At 37.7% G+C, this 24240-nt stretch overlaps 1 protein-coding gene across 2 annotated transcripts; it reads left to right on the top strand.

Annotated features, from left to right (window-relative positions):
* Nucleotides 1–1663: 1663 nt before the first annotated feature.
* YEATS4 (YEATS domain containing 4) lies at nt 1664–22424 on the top strand. Of its 2 annotated transcripts, XM_046012937.1 has the most exons (7): nt 1664–2278; nt 4686–4805; nt 7783–7849; nt 7965–8059; nt 13224–13316; nt 13407–13494; nt 21773–22424. In XM_046012937.1, the coding sequence occupies exons 1-7, from the start codon at nt 2228–2230 to the stop codon at nt 21940–21942; spliced, it is 684 nt and encodes a 227-aa protein (XP_045868893.1). In that variant the 5' UTR covers nt 1664–2227; the 3' UTR covers nt 21943–22424. The 2 variants fall into 2 exon arrangements, with proteins under 2 accessions (XP_045868893.1, XP_045868894.1); XM_046012938.1 differs by lacking the exons at nt 7783–7849; nt 7965–8059.
* Nucleotides 22425–24240: the final 1816 nt, after the last annotated feature.

Below are 24240 nucleotides of genomic sequence, written 5' to 3'. Positions count from 1 at the left end.
TTCAGTTATTCACTATTCAACAAACTGATTATTAGGGACAAGAAATGTTCACTAGGGCGTACGAATACTAAGGTGAATACGATACAGTTATAGTCCTCAAAAATTATTAATATAGTACATGGTAAGTGTTACAATCCCTTAGCCACTATGGGAACATAGAGTGACTAACCATCTGGAAATCAGCTGGCAGAGAAACAAAAGAAAAACCACAAAATGGTCATCACAAAGGGAAGCAGTGGATAGCAGTGTCAAATCCTGCCAGAAGTCAAAGGAATTAAGGGAAAGTGCTTGATTTACTAATAGAGAGGTCAGTAACTATGGTCGGAGAGGTTTCAGTGAGGATGAAATTCAGAAGGTGATGGACTGAGGAGCATAGGGAAACAAATAGGAAATATCGAGAGCCTTTTCAAGGTTGACTTTTAAGGAAAATACAAAAATAGAGATAGGCAGGATTAAAAACGGTTGGTTTTTAATAAGAAAAGTTTTTTTTTCAAGTTTTTATTTAAATTCCATTAGTTAACATGCAGTGTAATATTTAGAATTTAGTGATTCATCATACATACACACAATACCCAGTGCTCATCACAAGTGCCCTCTTTAATACCAATCATCTATTTAACCCATCCTCTGCCCACCTCCCCTCCAGTAACCTTCAGTTTTTTCTCTAGTTAAGACTCTGTTTCCTGGTTTGCCTCTTCCCCTCATGCTCATCTGTTTTGTTTCTTAAATTCCACCTATGAGTGAGATCATATGGTATTTGTCTTTCTTTGACTGAGAGGGAATGAGAGTGAGTGTGTGTGCACAAGCGGAAGGAAGAGCACAGGGAAAGAGAATGAGAACCCTGAAGCAGACTCCCTGCTGAGCGTGGAGCCCAACACTGGGGCTGGATCCCACAACACTAAGATCAGACCTGAGCCAAAACCTAGAGTCAGGTGCTTAACCCACTGAGCCAGCCAGCCCTCCCTCCCCCCACACTGTATTCAATGAGAAAGATTTAAACCTAACTTTTATGGGAAAAAACCAAAGTAGAGGAAAAGCTGAAGATACAGGTGGAGTGGGTATGACTGAGGGGCAAAATCCTTGAAGAAGCAAAAAAGACTGAAGAACTGTTTTTAAACTGAAAGAAGATTCTCTCTTAAACAGAAGAAAAAGGATGGAAGATACTGAGCAAACCAAAGCTTGTACTTAGGTCTGCGGGCCGTGGAGGTTTGTTTTCTCTATGAGATTACATGCACAGTCACCTGATAAGAGTGAGCGGGTTGATGTCAGAGTTGGAGGTTTGAGACTGGGTAGAATTTTAAAGTAACTAGGGGATAAAAAGGAGCGAGAACTTCTGGCAAGCATCTAAGACTTCAATTGATTTGACTTCATTAATTTAGCGCAGGTAATCTGTGCAGTTATGGGGGCCACTGAACAGGCAATAGGGGGAAGGTTTGCGTCAAGTTATGGACCTTGGACTATAAATTCTGAGTGTGAAAGCAAGCAAAGATAAAGGGATTAAGTAAGAAATAAGCCATTCAAGCCCGGAGGTCTGGATGAATACAATGAAAAGCTGTATGCAAGCGAATGAAGTTGAACTTTACTTCAAAATACTTTTTTTTTTTTTTTTAAATTTATTCAGAGAAAGAGAGAGAGCGCACCAGCAGGGGGAGAGGCACGGGGAGGGAGAAGCAGACTCCCGCTGAGCTGGGAGCTCAACTTGGCGCTGGATCCCAGGACCTGAAGATCATGACCCAACCAAAAGGCAGACGCTAAACCATCTGAGCCACCCAGGCGCTCCCTAAAATCCTCACTCTTTAGGGATAATAAGGTATTAGCTCCAAAAGCCGACTTCTCGGTTGTTCAGTATCCCAGTTATCTGGCGAATCCTCACGGTTACCGCACCACCCGGGCTCCAGCGGTTTCCCGCCACCGAGGCCCGCCCTCCACAGAGCCCCGGCCCGGCGCCTGCGCTCTCCGCGCGCCAGCTCTTCGCGCCTGCGCAGGCGCCGCCAACGCTCCTTCCGTTGGGCGCTTCACCGCGCGGGCCTAAACGCGTTTCCGGGACGCAGCCAGCTGCAAGGAGTTGGCCGTTTCTCAGCGCCGCGAGCCCCGGAGACTCGCCTTCACTCCGCCAGAGGCCATCCGCCTGGGCCCGCACAGGAGGAGCGGGGCCTCTGAGGGGAGCGGCGACCCCGCCGGCCCCGGTCTCTTTCCCTGGCGGCGGCGGCTTCTTCCGTAGGACAATATGTTCAAGAGAATGGCCGAATTTGGGCCTGACTCCGGCGGGAGAGTGAAGGTCAGTGCCCGGCACCCGCCTCCCCTCCGGGAGTGGCTCTCAGGTTCTGGCTCCGCCCTGCGCTGCGTGGGGAGGGCACGGTGGCTTCCCTCTCGCGCCTTCTCAGCTCGGGTTCAAACGGTGGTTTCTAGACTGAGAGCCAGTCAAAGCCGCTGCGGGAAAATCAGTGTGACTTTTGGCCGAGATTTGACCGCCTCTCTACTCCTTTCCCTCCCCGCCCCAAAAGCCAGTGGTGGCTTGGGGGAGAACTGGACGTTTTTACTGAGGAAAAGAGCTACCTTGAGGGCTTGGTGCCCTTCTGCCAGCCCAGGTCACCGGTAAACTGAGGGTGCCATCCACCTGATTGTGAGGGTAATAACAGCAGACTCTGGATTCTGCGCTTAACCGTGCCAAGCACAGTAGTCAAGCGCCTTACCCGATTCTGTGACTCTCCCTGCAGCAGCTTTAGGAAGGCTTGCCCACATAACACGTGCAAGTGCCGAGAACTGAAGGAACTGCGGGGGGGAGGGGGGTGTAGAAAAGTTCAGAAAACTTTCCCGAGTTCATGATGTCCACAGAGCCCCAAAGCTTCGGCCAGGATATTAAGCAAGGCACGCAGAGAACATAACACTGGCCCGCACATAGAGAACATTCAGTAAATGTGAGTTTTTTGTTTTGAAAGTTGTTATCGTGGACATCTTTGTTTGACACGGACACATTTCCCTCCCACTTTCCTACATCCCCTGGCACATGAGTTTTTAAGGCAGGGCTTTCGAGTTCTTGAGATAACACCTATTTTTACGCCTTCTGATTTTGTATTTACTGCAGAAAGGAAACTTAAAAAAAAAAATCACCCACGTTTGCACCAACCTAGTTACTCTTATCAGTGTAACACTTTTTACATAATTTTGACTCTATGGGTATACAGCTATTATGCACAGTGATTTAATATCACATGCAAAGTAGAAGTTTTGGAAAATTTCAGAAACTACCAAAATTTAATAGAATGGGAAAGGTGTCAGGTAAAATTTATAGTACCAGAAACTTTATATATATATATGTATGTATGTATGTGTGTATGTATATATATATATATATATATATATATATATAAAATCTCTTGCCCAAGCTTTGGGCAGGATTTTGGACTGATAGGAAAGGGGTTGAGACATTAGCTTTTGGAGAACTTGCGGAACTTTCTCTACTTGTAATTGTGTAAGGTTCAAAAAGTTAAGTCCAAAGTGAATTGAGGAAATTAGAGTTGTAATCTTCAAATGCTTGTCCACCAAAAATGTGTGTGAGTTAGTCATGTAAAGCTTTAAAGTTAGCGATTTCTCATTCTTGATGATTATTATGTAGTTTTGTAGGCATCTTTTTCCAATTTCGATTAATTTCCTTCAGCGAGAAAGTCTATTGACAGATGAGCCCCGTTTGCATCACCTGAGGAAATCCACTTAGCAACACAGTCATAGCTGCAAGATCTGTTATCCATTCCCCACGCCGGTCCTCCTTATGCTCATTTATTCCTTCTTTCCTCATTATCCTTATGCCTTGAACCTGATGGCCTGTCTGTTGTTGCCACAAGTGTCAAGTAGCACTTACTATGACTATTTAAATTCCCATACAAACTGCTTGCTTTCTTCTGAAGTAACTTGAGGCTAATAGGGATTGGATTTGTTAATTTTCCAACCAAAATGGAAAGTTTTTCCATTTGTTCACTGCTTATCCTCTCTTCTTATAAGTTGTTGAGTACATTGGCACAGCACTTTTAATATGTGGTATGTATATTTTGCTCTCTGATATTCAGACACATTCTTACTGTTGAACAATTAGTCTCAAATTTCATGTGCAATATTCAGCATTTTCTCCTCACTTGAAATTTTTTGTCTCCTTTTCGTGATAATTGGGCAAGTCACCACATCTACACTTACCAGATGTAATGTGAAACATGAACTTACATATCAGAACTTAATACATGAGTAATAAATCGAAAAATGTTTGCTCCAATTCTACCTAAAATCCTCTCCCAGACTGCCTTTAATATTTGGAAAACACTGCCGTAAGCTGATAAATTAGGACATTATTACCATCAGGTGATGGCAGTCAATTGGCAGTCTTAATTCCTAAGGCTTGATTTAAAGTTTGTAAATAAAGAGCCTTTCTTCGAAACAAACAAAAAATCAAAGTATTTTACATGATTTAAATTTAAATTTAAAAAATGGGGACATTGTAATTTTTCTGGTGTTTAGTTACTTGTGTTAATATGAAGGTAATTGTCTGATGTTGATTTGTTGAGAGAAATCCATGTTATAAGCAAACTAGTTATTTAGATTGCTTGCCATTCCTTAAAACAAGTTTTCAGAGCTCTTATTCTGTATATTGGGTAATGATGCAGCATTAATTGGTGTTGAAATTATTTTTCTTTTAGGGAGTTACTATCGTTAAACCAATAGTTTATGGTAATGTTGCTCGGTATTTTGGAAAGAAAAGAGAAGAGGATGGGCACACGCATCAGTGGACAGTGTATGTAAAACCGTATAGAAATGAGGTAGGCACTTGTTTCTCCTATAACTTTTTTGAAGCTACAGTTTGTTTTTGATTGAAGATAAATTGTAATATTATAGATAACTTTCTGGTTATAAAATTGGCACATTGTAGAAATGTCATCCCCCGAATGTTGAAAGAATAAAGTGAGAGTTGTCTTCACGTAACTGTTAGTAGAAGTCAATTTTCCAATAATATTTTCTAAGTAAAGTTATGATAACAAGAACCATGCTATAAATACAGCACATCTTCCGATCATTATGTCTTAAGTTAGCTTCGTATTTAATCAGGTGTTTCAGGAAGGTTAGTTCATACTTTTTAGGAACAATTTGGTAATAAGACCATCAGGAAGGTAAAAGACATAAAACTATAATCTGGCTGCTGGTAATTTTGTTTGGCTGCTGAATCTCTAATGCCTGGAATACAGTCAGTACATAGTAGGTATTCGGCAAATATTCATTGAATGAATATTTGTCGATTTAAAACCGTTTGAAGTTCACACAAAAATTTGTATATGAATGTTTGTAGCAGGAGCATTCATAATAGCCAAAAAAATGGAAACAATCCAAGTATCTTTTAGCTGATGAATGGATAAGTAAAATGTGGTATATCCATACAATAGAATATTATGAGGCAGGAGAAAGAAATAAAGTACTGAAACGTGCTGGTACCACATGGAATAAATTTAGAAACATTATGGTAAGTGAAAGAAGCCAAACCAAAAGCCACATATTGGATGATTTCATTTTTATAAAATGTCCAGAATAGAGCGCCTGGGTGGCTCAGTTGGTTAAGCAACTGCCTTCGGCTCAGGTCTTGATCCTGGAGTCAGGGGATCGAGCCCCATGTCGGGCTCCCAGCTCCATGGGGAGTCTGCTTTTCTCTCTGACCTTCTCCCCTCTTATGCTCTCTCTCACTGTCTCTCTTTCAAATAAATAAAATCTTTTAAAAAATAAAAAAATAAAATGTCCAGAATAGGCAAATCCATAGATGCAGAAAATAGATAAGTGGTTGCCAGTGCATGGGTGGAAGAGGGACTTAGGAATGAGTACTAATGGATATAAGGTTTCTTTGTGTATAAGTACATTCTAAAATTGATTGTGGGGATGGTTGTTCAATACTGAATGTACTGAAAACCACTGAATAGTTGCTATAAATGGGTAAATTATGTGGTATATGAATATCTTGATAAAGCTGTTATTTAGAAAGACAAAACAGAAAACCTTCAATGACTATTGGCCTCAGGATAAAGTTAAAACTATTGTGTTTTAGGGGCACCTACGTGGCTCAGTCAGTAGAGTTTGTGACTCTTGATCTGGGGTTGTGAGTTCGAGCCCCATGTTGGGAATAGAGATTACGTAAAAATAAAATCTTAAAAATAAATAAATAAAATGGTTTTAAAAGGCCTTCCATGGTCTTTCCCAGTTCTGTCCCTGCAACCTTATCCCTTGCTGTGTTTGCTTCATCATAGACCCTACATTCCATCAATACTAGGTTACTCTCAGTTTCCCAAAGGGACACTCTTAATTAAAATGTCTTCATTCACTCCTTCCCACCTACTCCGTTCTTATTTTTCCCTTGGGTCCAAGTTTAAGTGTATTTTCTTCTGAACTACTCTCAATCTCCAAAGATTAAATTAGATGCCATTCCTACGAAGTTATACCTATTGCCCTCCTAACACAGATTACATTGAAATTGAAATGGCTGATTTTCTTGTCTACTCCCTCCCCATGAGGGCAAGAGTCTATTATTTACCATTGCAGTATCTGGTACCCAGTATTTGTAGGAAAAAAACCGAAGAAAATATTGCCCAAAGAGTCTTCAAATATGCTTATGAAAAGCTGCCTCAAAAAATGATGACAATATAATGTTACGTGGTCAAAGCAGATGTTAGTATATCATTATGACCTCAGTTTTTAAAAACGTAGATAATCATATGAAAAAAATTCCCAAAAGCACGTAAAAAGATTAATGAACACTAGTGTTGAGTGTGACTGATTCAGTTTTGCATTTTCCTATTTTTCTGCAATGAAAATTTTTTTTGAAAAAGCCGCTTTGCCTAGGAGTATCCCTTTATGTGTCAGAACTACTGAATATGCTTCTGTGCTTCAAAATAAGATTAGGAAAAGGAGGAGTTTTATATCTGATGTTTAGGTTACTTAGTTTAGTTGACCTTAGCTTTATGTAATATAATTTTATTCTTTAAAGTTGCTTAGTTCTTAGATGTGCTTTAGTTTATATTCTTATTTCTATAAAATATATTGGAAATGTACTATTATTTTATATTTAAATATAAATTATTATATTTATATAAATTTTATATGAAATTTTTAATATTTATATGAACTTTATGTATAATATATATCATATATAAATCATATGTAAATTATTTTAAGTTTAAATATAAATTATGTAATATTTAAATATATATTAATATTTATATTTAATATAAATATAAACAATTGCAAATTTATTTTATAATTTATATTTATATATATTTATGTAATATAATTTTATATTATAATTATGTGCATAATATATTTTATATATAATTTATAAAATAAATATAAATATTTATATATTTAAAATTGATTTAGAGCATTGTCTGTAGAGATACATAAAAATGGGATTTGCAAAACAAGTAAATTAGGGATATGTACATTCCTGTATATTACGTTATAAAAGAATTAAACTCAGGCCTCCTTTGTTTAAAATAAAAACCAAACCTTGGTATAATTCACATTTTTTAGAAAATTATAGATTCCAGTAGGGATTAAGGGATACACTTGTCGTGTTGATGTATGGAATTGTTCAATCACTATATTATACACCTGAAACTAATAAAATACTGTATGTTAACTATACTGGAATTAAAAGAAAAGAAAACTAGAAAGTATATTTTATGAAATTAGGCACAATGCTCAGTGTATTTTCCTTGTAGTTTTTATATGTAGATGACAGAACTAATTCCTCTATTTTAGGATATGTCAGCATATGTGAAGAAAATCCAATTTAAATTACATGAAAGCTATGGCAATCCTTTAAGAGGTACAGTACAGTTTTTTGATTCATAATATAAAATTTATTTAACAAATTTAAAAAAGATGTAGGAGACTGTACCAGTAATTTATAATTTATAATTGTTTTATTTTTTTCTCTTCAGTTGTTACTAAGCCTCCCTATGAAATTACTGAAACAGGATGGGGTGAATTTGAAATAATCATCAAAATATTTTTTATTGATCCTAATGAGAGACCTGTGAGTATTGATAATCTTTGTAAACATAAAATAGGTTTTTGTAATTGTGAAAATGTAACATACTTAATGAATAGTTTGTTATATGTTGACATTTTTATTCAGATAGACTTTATGTAAACTTATAGCATGGTGTATTTTGCCATGAGTTAAGGTTTTTCATTTTTATGGGAAGTACCTTTCAAAACTTACTTTTCAATTATAGAAAGAAGGGATATAATGTGAACATTTCTCAGAAAGAAACCGTGGAATCATGTGATTACCACAGCAGAAATTTAAAATTCAGGGCACCTGGGTAGCTCAGTTGTTAAGCGTATGCCTTTGGCTCAGGTCATGATCCCGGGGTCCTGGATTGAGCCCACACTGGGCTCCCTGCTCAGCGGGAAGCCTTCTTTTCTCTGCCTTTCCCACCCCCTCTGCTTGTGTTCCCTCTCTGGCTGTGTCTGTCAAATAAGTAAAATCTTCAAAAAAAAAAGTTTAAAATTCTTTAATATTATTTGGTTATTAGTAATAAACAAGATGAGTCCATCTGCTGTCTAGAATGAGAGCATCTGGTTCTTTATAGTTAAAAACCCTAGCAACAGTGTTTTTGCTTTTTTAAGTTGCTATCACTACTAGCAGCTTTATTTTATGCATGAATTTTTATTTACAACCACTGCGTTTTTTCTTTTGTTCTCTTCTTACCAGATTGTTGCTTGATAATGTAAAAAGTCCCCCAAAATGTTCACTTTGATCCCTCAGCAGTTTTGTGAGGTTGAGGATATCATTTTAGAGATAAGGATACTAAGGTTCAGGGATCAAGTCATATGCTTAGAAACAGTTAACTGTGACAGCTAGTTTTTGAACCCAGTTTATTTGCATTCATACCTCACATTCTTTGTGTTATCCTTCCTTTGGACTAAAACTACTCAGCTTGTTTTGTTTGTAAACCCATAGGGTTACAACTCAGTTATAGCTTCCTCATTCCACATGTGTGGTTGGTGTTTAACTCTAGTTTCAGATCATCACCATTAATTTTCATCTTGATAGATTCAGTGCATTCCTTTAGCACCAGATGTTTACACTTTTATAATCAGATTACATTTTTAAAAGTGTATGGGCTTCTAACAGAGCTATGACCTGGGCTTGTAGTTCAGAGGATTATAGTGGACTGCACCAGAGATATCGGAGCTTTTTAAAAATTCAAACTCCTAGGCCCTATCCCCTGGAGAATCTGATTTAGTAGATTTGGAGAGGGGCCAGTACCCCTCAAAATAACCCGTGTGATTTTGGTGCACAGTAAGACTTAGGACCCATAGGTATAGGCCATACTTCTCCTACATAGAAATTCCTTTAGGCAGTCTTTCAAATGAGTCTTGCTTGGGCTTGCTGTCTCCAATAGAGAGACTATTGACTTTTGTCATTAAGTGAAAGATCCTCTTCAGATCTGGGGTAGTTCTGGTGGTAAGAAAGCTCTAGTTTAGGGGCACCTGGGTGGCTCAGTAGGTTAAGCCTCTGCCTTCAGCTCAGGTCATGATCTCAGGGTCCTGGGATCGAGCCCCGCATCGGTCTCTCTGCTCAGCAGGGAGCCTCCTTCCCCCTCTCTGCTTGCCTCTCTGCCTACTTGTGATCTCTCTCTCTCTGTCAAATAAATAAAATCTTTAAAAAAAAGAAAAAAAGCTCCACCTTGGACTTTTTACCGATAACTAACTATACATATATTCATTTTCTTTTCTCCTGAATAACATCTATACCTCATTTAAATGTTTTCCATGTGATAAAGTTTTCAGATGTCCTATCATTCTTTTGTTTTTCTAGAATACTCGCAACAGACATTATATTCTATCTGGCAAGAAATTATTAAATATCCATTACTTGCCAAGATACTGTTCAAGGGGTAGCATACAAAGATGAGATGCTGCTCCTGTCCTTAATGAAAATAGTCTATTAGGAAGGATAGAACCCAGAAATACAGCAGATGTTGAGAGAGAAGGAAAAGAAATTAGTAATGCTACTAGTGCAGAAACTCTTTTTAACTTTGTAAGATTACTTGAATTCATTTTTACTTTGAGAATGTGTTGCCTTACTTGTCTGTTCTTCATCTGTCCTGTCCATCACTCCCAATTGGAAAATACATCTCTGAAAGAAATCATTATATCATATAACATTGTTATGAGACAACTCTCAAAATCCACTCTTGGAAAGAGTGGTTGGTTATTGTACTTCTGCAGTGATTAATTTATTGAATAGGTTTCCATATAGATCTACACAGGCCTGAATTTTATCACCCAAAAACTGTGTCTCATGTTCTTTTAGTATAATGAAACCACTACACTTTTTTAATTGTTGGCTTTATTTTTTTAAAGATTTTATTCATTTATAACTGAGAGAGCACAAGCACAGGGGAGCAGGAGAGGGAGAAGCTTGGCGGGGAGCCTGACTTGGGGCTTGATCCCAGGACCCTGGGACTGTGACCTGAGCCAAAGGCAAATGCCTAATGACTGAGCCACCCAGGCATCCCTTTGTTGGCTCTTTTAAAATAAGTCATGATGTTTTATTTAAAACAGTAAAGAAAGACACAGGTAACGTGATTCATTCCTGTTACCTGGTTATAGATTAAAAATCTTTAGATCAGACCATTATAGATTATAGACCAAATCATTATAAAAGGAATGATTGTTCCTAAAAACCAAAATGCTAAAAAAAAAACAAAACCAAAATGCTGAACTTGGGTTTTTATTCCTAGAAATATCTTCGTGTCTAGTTTAGGCATTTTCATTGATCTAAGAATCTTCAAACACCCCTTAAAATTAGAGACATCTGTCTTGACATTTTTCGTTGACTACATCTACATGAATGCCTCTAAGTGTCTGAATAATAAATTCAAGGAAGGATAGTTTTATGATGCAGTTTTAAATCATTCATAAATTATAAAAGTATAGTATGTACATGGTTTAAAAGAAGATTTTAAAAATAAAAAATACAGGGCACTTAGGTGGCTCAGTGGGTTAAAGCCTCTGCCTTCGGCTCGGGTCATGAACCCAAGGGTCTTGGGATCAAGCCCCCCATCAGGCTCTCTGCTCAGCTGGAAGCCTGCTTCCTCCTCTCTCTTTTCCTGCCTTTCTGCCTACTTGTGGTCTCTGTCTGTCAAATAAATAAAATCTTTAAATAAATTAATTAATTTAATTAAATAAATAAATAATACAAGTCTCCTACATGAGTTTCTTAGGGCTGCATAACAAAGGACCCTAAACTGAGTAGCTAAAAACAACAGGTATTTATTCTCACAGTTCTGGAGGCAAGGTATTGGCCATGTTCTCTCCAAAACCTCTAGGAAACGATCCTTTCTGGCATCTTCTAGTTCCTGGTAGCCCAGAGGGTTTCTTGGCTCTGGTGGCATAACTAAAATCTTTGCCTCCATTGTCACCTGGCTCCTCTCCTTTCTTGTCTCTGTGTCACTTATGAGGACACGAGTCATATTGGGTTAGGGTCTTAGCTAAAACTCTTATCTCAACTTTATTATATCTGCAAAGACCTATTTCCAAATAAGGACACATTTACTAGTACTGAGGCTTAGGACTTCGGCATATCTTTTTAGCGGACACAGTTCAACCCATAACATCTTTCTCCCACCTCTGGCCCCTTCCCTAGGAAAACCACAATGATTATTTTCTGTTTCTCTAGAAATTACTCCCATGCATCTCATATATTTGAATCGCCACGTTTGGATTTTTCAGTTTTCAGTAGTACCTGTCACCTTGTTATGTAATGACAAATGATCCTTTTTTTTCATTGTTTCAGACTTTTTTCATTTCTCTAGAGGAATTTCTTCAGAAATAATGCCTGGGAAACCTTAGAGCCATTGCTACTGAAAATATCTTTATTTTGACCTCATACTTGATTCATTGCGTTAAAACATCTAAATTTCACAGGAGGATGTGCTGTCTCATGTCTGAGTGATGGGAGAAGGAAGGTTAATGGGCCCTGCCCATTAACATTCTTGATCTGCCCACACAGCATTCTTGATTTCTGTACTTGTCGACTTTGGGCTTGGAGCCCCCCGTCTCCACTGGTTCCAACCTGTAATGCTGCTTTCTGCCTTGAGTTTTCATGTTGTGAATTTCTCTATTATGGTTTGTCCACTTGTATAGTCTCATCTCCTTTCTGTCTACTTGAGAAGCTCGTCAAATTGTCTGCTTTAAATATAGCAATAATGCATGCTCCTTAGAATTATTTAAGCTAACCTTTTGGAAAATTCTTTGAGGCCTCTGGATTGGTTTCTACAACTTTAATATCAACTCTGCTGTTTTATTAGCTAGGTTTTATTTTGCTCAAGTAATCACACATTGTACTGCAAAGCTTTTCCTTTGATGTCTTATACCTGTTTTTTTTTGTATTTTGAAGACATGTTGGTTCTACCAAAGTGAATTATCATTGACAAACTTGTTTATTATGTTATTTGTGTAATAATATTATAGATCACCAGAGAAAATATCTTGCCCTCACTGAGCATTTTATTTTATTTATTATTTTTTTTAAAGACTTTTTTATTTATTTATCTGACAGAGATCACAAGTAGGCAGAGAGACAGGCAGAGAGAGAGAGAGAAGAGGAAGCAGGCTCCCCGCTGTGCAGTGAACCCGATGTGGGGCTCGATCCCAGGACCCTGGGATCATGACCTGAACCTAAGGCAGAGGCTTTAACCCACTGAGCCACCCAGGCACCCCCTCACTGAGCATTTTAGTATTGGTTATTTATTTTTGAAAGTGTCAAATCTTTCCTCCCCCTGTAAATTTGTAAACTTTAATCTTGGGCAGAATAGCTGTAAAATTAATCTCATTTGACTTGTGTAAGTAAAAAAGTTAATATCTTAGTGAATTTCCAGTTTAATTTCTATAGCTGTATTTCATGTTATTTTTCTACATAGTTATTCTGTAGAGATGTTTTCTGACATCCATACCTACCCTCTTTAAAACATTCATGTTTAGTAGATGTGGATGGATAATACCTAATAAGAAAATAAAAGTACAGAATTTGAGTGATATGCCACACAGTAACTTGTAGTTGAGATAAGATCTTGAATTTGACATGTTAACTAATTCTACTTTCTAATTCAGTTACAGAAATCATGATGTCTCACGATGATGAAAACCATTGCACAGATGTGACATCTATTTTTATTTCACAGGTAACCCTCTATCATTTATTAAAGCTGTTTCAGTCAGACACCAATGCAATGCTGGGAAAAAAGACAGTGGTTTCAGAGTTCTATGATGAAATGGTAAGAGGATTTTATAATGAGAATTTTAAAAGCATTTTAAGTTGTAGAACTTTGAAGTTAATTGGGCTTTTTTTCGTTCTATCCCATTAGATATTTCAAGACCCAACAGCAATGATGCAACAATTATTAACAACATCTCGCCAGCTAACATTAGGAGCCTATAAGCATGAAACAGAATGTAAGTGCCATGAATTCATAATTAATCCTGAAATATAATGTATTCTATAATGGTGAAAGGATTATGGTTAGTGACTATTAAATTTTTTCTAAGGATATATAAAGATAAATTTTTTAGGAGTTACTATAGAACCTCTAAGAAGGATGTTTTAAATTGTTCACAAAGTAGCGTCTCACATTCTCTGAAATACTGTCTTTTATTCCCTAATCACATTTTAGCAGAGCTTTCCATTAGTCTTGCTTAACCCGTCAGTCATTTTCTGTTTACTAGTGCTTGTAATAAAATCTGTGAAGAACCTTGCAGAACATAATTATAGTTGACCCTTGAACAATGCCGGGCTTAGAGCTGCTGACCCCCCTCCTCTACCCAACTCAGAGATGGTCATAAATCTCTAACTGTTCACTTCCCAAACACTTAACTACTAATAGCCTACTGCTGACTGGAAGCCTTATTGATAAATAGTCAGTTAACACATATTTTATATATTATATATTTTTAGTCTTAAAATAAGGTAGAGAAAAAATGTTAGTCATAAGGGAAATACATTTATAGTACCATACTGTATTTACTGACCTCCCCCCGCAAAAAAAATCCATGTATAAGTGGACCCATGCAATTCAAACCCATGTTGTTTAAGGGTCAGCTGTATACTTTTGTATATAGTAGTGTCCCCTATTCATGATTTTACTTCCAATTACTTATGGTCAACATTGGTGCAGAAGCAGGTGATCCTCTTCCTGACACATTGTCAAACGGTCAGTGGTAGCTTAATGCTGTGTCACAGGGCTTGTGTCATTCACCTCACTGCATCTTACCACTTAGGTATTTTATCATCTCATGTCATTATAAGAAGGGGGAGTACAGTACAATCAGATACTTAGACCACATTTATGTAACTTTTATGACAGTATACTGTTAAAATTACTCTATTTTATTAGTCATTGTTAATTTCTTACTGTGCTTAATTGATAGATTAAACTTTATCATCGGTCTGTATACAAAGGAAAAATCCTAATGGATGTAGAAATCAGTATTATCCCATGGTTTCGGGCATCTACTGGGGGTCTTGGAATATGTTCCTCATGGATAAGGGGTGACTACTGTACTGTGAACTACTTTATCTCTCTTTGTTTACCCTATGCCATTTCACATAGTTTCAGATTAATGCTGGGGTGGTGAATACTAGAATGACACGTTGATAATCAGTCATGTTATATTTTCCCTCTAAGCTGACATGGTGTCAGAATCCCTTACACATCTCTCCATGCAGCTACTGCCAATCATTTGCAGTTGGTACTCAAGATGATACCTATTTGCCATCCTTGTGTTAACATTTGTGTCACCATTCATTCAGTTCTTTGCTTTTTCATTAATTTGCTTACAGTTTATATTGAGCACCAGTTACATACCAGGCATTATTCTAGGTTCTGAAGATAGAGCTCTGTCCAGACCAGAGAAAAATCCCTCCTTCCTAAAGCTTACACACTACTGAGAGAAAAGCAAACACTAAATTAACAAAACAGTAAAGTGTAAGTTAGTAATTAGGTGATAGAAAAACAGGAGGGTAGGGAACACCTTTGGTGGAGTTTATAGAACAGGTCAGAGAATACATTTATGAAGCGTGTTGAAAGTTTATAAAACATTACTGCTAATAAATTCATGGAGATTTGCTCAAGCACAGTGATCTAGCTATTCATAATAATAATTGCTTCTAGAAGGAATAGTTAGAACAATAGTACACACTTAATGAGAGCTTACTGTATAGTACATAAGTGTTTTACATTTCTGAACTTCTTGAATTATGGATATAACAACCCTAGGAAGAAGATGCTGCTATTAGCTCTATTCTGTGGGATAAAGACCTTAGTGCATAGTGAAACTTAATGACTTGTTTCCAATCACCTAACAGAGCCAGGATTTAACCTGAATCCATGCTGTTCTTTTGTTCTATCAATAAGTTATTTTATCTCTATGTAAAAGCCTTACAGTCTGTGCTTCTAACCAGTAAGTTATATTGGCTTTGTATAGTCCTTTTGGATTGGTTTACTCTAAATTGAGGCTTAATTTAGAAGTTTAAAACAAATTATTCTTCTTTTTATAAGCATTTAATATATAGGAAATAGAGAACTGAAATAAAGGGCTCCTGGGTGGCTCAGTGTGTTAAGCCCCTGCCTTCGGCTCGGGTCATGATCTCAGGGTCCTGGGATCGAGCCCCGCATGGGGCTCTCTGCTCAGCAGGGAGCCTACTTCCTCCTGTCTCTCTGCCTGCCTTTCTGCCTACTTGTGATCGCTCTCTCTCTGTCAGATGAATAAATGAAATCTTTAAAAAAAAAAAAAAAGAAAACTGAAATAAGCTAAAAGAAGTTTTTAAATGTTTTTCCTTACGATCCTCATTGCGAATTAAGAATTCCTCCAAATACATCGTGCCTTTTGCAGTCTTATGATTGGTCAGAAAATAAAGTGTAATGACTAAACCAAACAACAAGAATCTCTATCTATAATGTATGCTGTCCTTTTGACAAATAAGTTGGATCAGGTCTTCCTGGCTAGATTTAAAACTACCTGTTAACTGTTGTAATGACTGCTTGTTGTTTCCCAAATTTGTATATGCTGTTTCCAGGGCCTGAGATATCTACTTCATCCATCTAATTCCTTTCTCATTCTTTAAAACTCAGCTCGATTTTACTGCTGCCAAGAAGCCTTCCTTGATACACACACCCTTTCACAGTGGTATGAATCCAGTCTGCTCTCATAGCTCCCTATGACACTATACAGCTTTTCCTTTCTTATCTATTGTCTACCTCACACCAGCATCTAACGAAATGCCTTTCACTCAGTATATGTTTTTTGTTTGACGTGGAGTGGGAGCAAGGGAATAAAAGTTGTTGCTTAGTAAAAAAGCACTCTAACCAAAGTCTAAAGGCAGATAAGCCATGAAAAAGTAATGTGCTCCTATCACAAATTACTAGTTTCTTTAATATATAAAGAGCTCCTGCACATCAGAAAGGCCAATAATTAAAAAGCTTGTGCCCAGCAGAAGAAACCACCAACAAAATGAAAAGGCAACATACTAAATGAAGAAGATATTTACAAAGTATATATCTGGTAAAGGGATAATATTCAAAATGTATAAAGAACTCCTACAACTCAATAGCAAAAAAGGGAAACAATCCAGTTTAAAAATGAGCAGGATTTTTAATTTTTAAAGATGTTTTATTTATTTATTTGACACAGAGATCACAACCAGGCAGAGAGGCAGGCAGAGAGAGAGGGGAAAACAGGCTCCCGCCAAGCAGAGAACCCGATGCAGGGCTCGATTCCAGGACTCTGAGATCATGATCCGAGCCGAAGGCAGAGGCTTTAACCCGCTGAGCCACCCAGGAGCCCCCAAAATAAGCAGGATTTGAATTGATATTTTTCCAAAGAAGACATACAGGTGGCCAACAGGTATATGAAAAATTGCTCAATGTCACTAATCTTCAGAAAATGCAACTTAAGGGGCGCCTGGGTGGCTCAGTGGGTTAAGCTGCTGCCTTCGGCTCAGGTCATGATCTCGGGGGTCCTGGGATCGAGTCCCACATCGGGCTCTCTGCTCTGCAGGGAGCCTGCTTCCCTCTCTCTCTCTGCCTGCCTCTCTGCCTACTTGTGATCTCTCTCTCTCTCTCTCTCTCTCGCTGTCAAATAAATAAATAAAAATCTTAAAAATATATATATTTTTTTATTTATTTTTTTTTATTTATTTGACAGAGAGAGATCACAAGTAGATAGAGAGGCAGGCAGAGAGAGAGAGAGAGGGAAGCAGGCTCCCTGCTGAGCAGAGAGCCCGATGTGGGACTCGATCCCAGGACCCCGAGATCATGACCTGAGCCGAAGGCAGCGGCTTAACACACTGAGCCACCCAGGCGCCCCTTAAAAAAATATATATAAAAAAAAAAAAGAAAATGCAACTTAAAATTACAATGAGATATGACCTCACACCTCTTAGAATGGCTGTTTGCTAAAGGACAAGAACTAACAAATGTTGGCATGTGGAGAAAAGGGAACCCTGATGCACTGTTGGTGGACATGTAAATTGGTGCAGCTGCCACAGAACACAGCATAGAGGTTCCTCAAAAAATTAAGAATAGAACTACCATATTATCCAGCAGTTCCACTTCTGGATATTTATCTGAAGAAAATAGAAACGCTAACTTGGAAATTAAAGAGAGATATATCCTTCTATGTTCATTACAGTGTTATTTATAATAGCCAAGATACGAAAACAACCTAAGTATCTATTGATGAATGAACAAAGAAAGTGTGATACATATATGCGATGGAATATTATTATTCAGCCATTAAAAAGAAGGAAATCTTGCTATGTGTGACAACATGGATGGACCTTGAGGGTACTGTGCTAATAAGTCAGAGAAAGACAAATGCTAAATGATCTTACTTACATGGGGAATCTTAAAACAAAAACAAAAACAACTGGGGCACCTGGGTGGCTCAGTCGATTAAGCATGGACTGGATTTTGGCTCAGGTCATGATCTCAGAGTCTTGAGCTTTGCACCCAGCAGGGAGTTTGCTTCTCTACCTCTCCCTCTGCCCCTCCTCCTCACACACGCACATGCTCTCTCTAAAATAAATCTTAAAAAAAATTTTAAAAAGCTCATAGAGAACGGATTGCTGGTTGTCAGAGGTGGGAGTGGGAGGTTGGTGAAATGGCTGAAAGGGGTCAAAAGGCACAAACTTTCAGTAATGGGGATGTAATGTACAGCATGGAGACTGTAGTTATCAATACTGATTGCATATTTGAAAGTTGCTAAGAGATCTTAAAAGTTCTCATCACAGGAAAAAAATTTGTAACTATGATGACAGTTGTTAGACTTACTGTGATGTTCATTTTGCAGTACATAAAAATGTAGAATCATTACGTTGTACACCTGAAACTAATATGTCACTTACACCTTAGTTTTTTAAGAAGGCCAAATAATGTGGTAGAAAAATTAGCAAAGGTGGACGCCTGAGTGACTTAGTCGATTAAGCATCTGCCTTTGGCCTGTTGTGATCTCAGGGTCCTGGGATCAAGCCCATCAGGCTCCCTGCTCAGTGGTTGGTCTGCTTCTCCTTCTCCCTCTACTCCTGCTCATATGCTCTCCCTCTCAAATAAATAAATAAAAAAAAGAAAAGAAAAGAAAAAAAAAAACAGCAAAGGAAAGAAGGACAATCCATACAAAGGGAAGGAGAAATATCTCTCCTAAACATAAAAAGATTGGCCCACTTCAGTAGGAAAAAGAGAAAGGCAAATTAAATATCCCCTGAAATACCCTTTTTAACCTTTCAGGGTAACTGAGACCAAGAGATTGATACAGTAGGGAAACAGACATAACGCTAGTGGGATTGGAAAGTAATAGAACCTTTAAGAGTTACTTGGCATTTCTTCAAAGTTACAAGTACCTATATCCCAACAATTGTATTTAAAGGTATTTGTCCTACAAGTGTACTCGTTATCCCACAAATATACTGAAATAATTACAGCATATACCGTAGCATTGTTTATGTAGGAAAAAATGGAAATACTCAGTGTATATCAAAGGAGACAGATTAATGAGTTATGTATGTCCATTAGGTGAAGTCACCTGCAGCCATGAAAAGAATGAGACAGCTGTAGGTTACAGAATGGGCTTTCAGATAAAATATTAAGTGAAACAGCAAGATACAGAGCAGTGTGTAGATAGTATGATACCACTTGTTTTGGGGTAGGAAGAAATCACACTTAGATGTGTGCTTGTCTATGAACAAAATATTTCTGGAAAGATATCAAAGAATCCCCAAACTGATTATCTCTGGGAAGAAACACTGATTGGTGTTTCTGGCGGGGGTGGGAGGACAGAGGTGGAAAGAGACATTTTTTCATTGTCTACATTTACAGCCTTTTAATTTTGTATCATATATAGGTACTCCTATTTTCAAAAATAATTTTCAAAGTTAAAAGCAGTGAAAGAAATTACAAAGAAAAGGATTGTTTTGGCAATATAAAATTTTACCTGTATTATAAAATAGATCATTAGAAGAAAGTCACTGGCCATAAAATAAATATTATTGCATGTTTTTAATGTGCTAGATGCTTTACATTTATCACTTAATCCTCAGATATTCTCTGAGAAATACAGTTTTAACTGTATCAAATAGAAACTAGATTTAGGGAGATTAGGAAGTATCAGCACTTAGCTGATAAGGGGCCAAGGTTATATTTGAACTGAAGCCTTTGTGATTTCATTTTTTTTTTTTTAATATTTTATTTATTTGACAGAAATCACAACTAGGCAGAGAGGCAGGCAGAGAGAGAGGAGGAAGCAGGCCCTCCACAGAGCAGAGAGCCCGATGCAGGGCTCGATCCTGGGACCCTGGGATCATGACCCGAGCCGAAGGCAGAGGCTTTAACCCACTGAGCCACCCGGGCACCCAGTCTTTGTGATTTCAAAGGGTTAACCCCCCCACACACACCAAACCATGCTGCTTCCAATTAGTGATCATCTTATCAGAAGTACAGCTGTGGGGGCGTCTGGGTGGCTCAGTGGGTTTTAAAGCCTCTCCCTTCAGCTCAGGTCATGATCTCAGGGTTTTTCGATTAAGATCGAGCCCTGCATCTGGCTCTCTGCTCAGCGGGGAGCCTGCTTCCCCCTCTCTCTCTGCCTGCCTCTCTGACCACTTGTGATCTCTGTCAAATAAATAAATAAAATCTTAAAAAAAAAAAGTACAACTGTGCTTTCATAGTCATCAGCAGCAATTAACTGAAATGTCCACAAGATGGAAATGCTGGACAAAAGTTGGCATTTTTCTTTGTAAAACATAATACTACACTATCCAAGTGGGATATTTAAATAGTTGTGTTCTGTTTTGCAGTAATGATATTTTCTTTAGTAATTTGTTATGTGACCAGCTAGAATGTTTTAAATATCATTTAGTGTTTCTCTGTCATAATTGTAGTTCAGAAGGCATTTACATAAAATGTACCTGACAGTATTCTAGATACTTTATGTACATTAATTCATTTAAAGTTTTTGAATAAAGTTTACATATGAACTAAAAATGAAAGTTTATAGGTCTGCTTACTAAGATGCTAAGTCCTCTTTAATACCAGTAGGAATCATTCCACGAGCACCAAGAAAATAGAAAACCTCAACTAAGAGTGCATTATTTCCAGAACTTCTGTAAAACCATTAAGACTAGTTTGGGGGAAAGAAATTGGTCATAAAATATACTAAATGAGACAGTTAAAACTAGAAGTTAAAAAAATATTAAAAATCTTTTTCAAATAATATGAGGTATTTGTTATAGTCCCATTATATCTCATCATAATATAATGTGAAATGAGCATAGAAATAATAAACTTAGAGTAGCACAGCTAGTAAATGGTACAGCTGGAATTTAGACCTAGGTGGTTATTGCTGTTAAAAAAAATACATATATATATAGGGGTTGGGTGCCTGGGTGGCTCAGTTGGTTGGGTGACTGCCTTCAGCTCAGCTCATGATCTTGGAGTCCCAGGATCGAGTCCCGTTTTGGTTTCCCTGCTCAGCGGGTGGCCTGCTTCTACCTCTGACCCTCCCCCCTTTCATTCTCTCTCTCATTCTCTCTCTTTCAAATAAGTAAATAAAACCTTTTTTTTTTTAATAGGGTTTTTTTTTTTTAAAGATTTTATTTATTTATTTGACAGACAGAGATCACAAGTAGGCAGAGAGGCAGGCAGAGAGAGAAAGGGGGAAGCAGGCTCCCTGCTGAGCAGAGAGCCCGATGCGGGGCTCGATCCCAGGACCCTGAGATCATGACCTGAGCTGAAGGCAGAGGCTTTAACCCACTGAGCCACCCAGGCGCCCCAATAGGGGTTTGTTTTACCAGCATGATTTTGTTTATGTAAGCTTTACCCCCATACATTTAAGAACACTGTATTTAGTTATCTCTTCTTATTGGCTGGATGTCTCTTGGATTATATGCCACCTTATTTCCAAATTAATATGTATGTGGAGAGAAAAACAAGGACATTATGTCTTAACGTCTTAATTGTGATAAAATGTGAGTGACCAGAATTTTATTCTCAGTTGTAGAAAGTGTCTTAGATTCTCTTGTGAGAGCTTAAGACTTTCTACTCCCCTCCCTACATCTAATGTATCTTAAGTTGTTTATATTTTGTCATGGAAACTGACCTAAGGAAATGCCATATTTATTACTCTCTGACATACCTTAGACATGTGAGAAAAATGAAAATGTTCAATAAAAATATGTTTTCCTCAGTTGCAGAACTTGAAGTGAAAACCAGAGAAAAATTAGAAGCTGCAAAAAAAAAAACAAGCTTTGAAATTGCAGAGCTTAAGGAGAGATTAAAGGCAAGTCGTGAAACTATAAATTGTTTAAAAAATGAAATCAGGAAACTTGAAGAAGATGATCAAACAAAAGACATATAAATAGTTCTAAGAGAACTTGCTAGTAAGCTAAGCTGAAAATAAGATGGACTTTAAGGAAGAGATGGACTGCAAATGCCATGGTGTTTCTTAGAGAAACGACACATATAGGTGTTGACCACAGATTTCCCGGCAATGGGATCAGAGGATTTGTACTTTTCAAGCAATCTTCAAGGTGAAATAGATGTGGGTAGTAAGAAAGAATGCTGTATAGGCATTTATCAACCCATTTTGGGGTAACTCTAATGATGTTAAGCACAACTTTAAAAAAATTTTTGCATTGTATATATAGTTTATCCTTTTGACAGGCATCACAATTTCATAATAAAGTATAAGTTGTACAAATTTTGTACTTTCCTGGTAGAAATAGATGGTAAATTAACATGTGTATTTAATTTTTTAAGTTCTTACCTGTCCCCATCCTAACTCTTTTGTATCGGTTGTATTCACTGCCCAATAAGTACTCAATAAATGTAGTTTACAGATTTTGTGTCTGCCTCTGGTTGTGTTTCTTACTCTTTGATGAGCCACCTGTATGTAGCTCTCATTACAGTTAATGTATCTCCCATAATACTGTGACCGCACATCTCTTACTGGCACTCACTGTAGCATAGACATGGCAAAGATCATATTTTGAGTGTTGTTCTGCCTCACTACCACAGTGTCATTTGTTTTCATGTAGAAAAATATTTAATCCCTCATATATTTTCCAAAGATACATACAAAGCTGCTATGTATCAGCTTCATATATGACCCCTAATTTCTCTACTTTCTCCTTAGCCTCCTGTTCAAATCCACATAGTGAGCCCTTTACTTTTGGGCTTATCTGATTGGAACCTGTAGTAGTGCTTGAGGCCACATAGGCTGATCTTTCTAGCCAATCCTTTCTAGGACAACAATAGGTAGAAAAGTAATTTGGGAAACGTAACAATATTAGTTAATGGCAACCATGCCTATACCTAATATAAGGATTCTATATTCTCTGTATTTATCTCCTCTAGCACTTGATGCTTTTTATCTGCCCATAGGTTAGTTACTTTGAGTATTTACTTTGTTGCTTTATTTTTTAAGTTGTGGCACTTAATAGGCATTATGAGGTTGTGCAAAGGTCTCTGTGGTCTTAAAATTTCTGCCAGGCCCTATGGGATTGGAAGTGGCACTTCTTGTGACAGACATCATTCATCTTTCCTCTACCTCCAATCCAATGCCTACACTATAGGGTGGGGCCTGGGGATTGACCAGAAAAACTACAATAGGGAAAAGTCCCATTCTACTTGAGGGACCCTGACAGGGGAGATTATCCCTCCATCATTCTAGTCAGATTAGCCCCCAAGAATGTGTTGGTTCATGGAGGCAGTTCTGACTTTAGGCGTGAATGAGTACAAGAGTCCAAAATAGGTCATTATGGCTCATCTTGCCCTCCAACAGCTCTTTCTTTTGTTTTGGCTTTAATCTAAGTAGGATCTCTCCAGAGTAAGCATAGAGCTCTTATAACTCAGGATCACCCAGTTTTAAAATGGTCAAAGGATTGAATAGACATTTCTCCAAGGAAATACAAATAGCCACCAAGCAAATGAAGAGATACTCAACATCATTAGTTATGAGAAAAATGCAAATCACAGGCTCCTGGGTGGTTCAGTCATAAATGTCTGCCTTTGGCTCAGGTCATTTCACCGGGGTCCTGGGATCGATCCCCACGTCGGCCTCTTTGCTCAATGGGCGGGATTTGCGTGTTTTCTCTCTCCCACTCCCCCTACTTGTGTTCCCTCTCACTGTATCTCTCTCTGTCAAATAAATAATAATAAAAATTAAATTTTAAAAATGCAAATCAGAATCACAATGAGATACCACTTTTATACCAACCAGGCATCTATAACTGTGAACAAGACAGAAAAGTTGGTGAGGATATGGAGAAACTGGAACTCTCATATATTGCTAATGGGAATATAAAAAAGTGTAGCCACTTACGAAAACAATTTGGCAATTCCTCAAAAAGTTAAGCTTGGTTATGCTAATGATCCAGTAATTCTGTTAGGTGTGTACCCAAGAGAAATGAAAACTTGTTCATATAGAAACATGTACTTGAATGTTCATGGCACAATTGTGTATAATGGCCAAAAAAGGAAACAACCCAAATACCCAAATATCCATCAACTGATGAATGAATAAATAAAATGCTATATCTACACAATGGAATATTATTCAGCCAGAAGGAAGGAAGTATTGATTCTGCGGCATCGTGAATGAACCTTAAAAACATGCTAAGTGAAAGAAGTCAGACACCAAAGCCACATATTGTAT

Source organism: Meles meles, chromosome 7 (genome assembly GCF_922984935.1).
Source record: "Meles meles chromosome 7, mMelMel3.1 paternal haplotype, whole genome shotgun sequence".
Classification (NCBI taxonomy): Eukaryota; Metazoa; Chordata; class Mammalia; order Carnivora; family Mustelidae; genus Meles; species Meles meles.
The sequence above is the reverse complement of the archived record's forward strand: the minus strand, read 5'-3'. Positions and strand labels throughout refer to the sequence as shown.

Bases quoted from the DNA above. Each gene is read 5' to 3' on its own strand.
- YEATS4 (XM_046012937.1), top strand. From the start codon at position 2,228: ATGTTCAAGAGAATGGCCGAATTTGGGCCTGACTCCGGCGGGAGAGTG. The intron at 2,279-4,685 runs GTCAGTGCCCGG...TTTTTCTTTTAG, and splicing joins ACTCCGGCGGGAGAGTGAAG to GGAGTTACTATCGTTAAACC. The intron at 4,806-7,782 runs GTAGGCACTTGT...CCTCTATTTTAG, and splicing joins TAAAACCGTATAGAAATGAG to GATATGTCAGCATATGTGAA.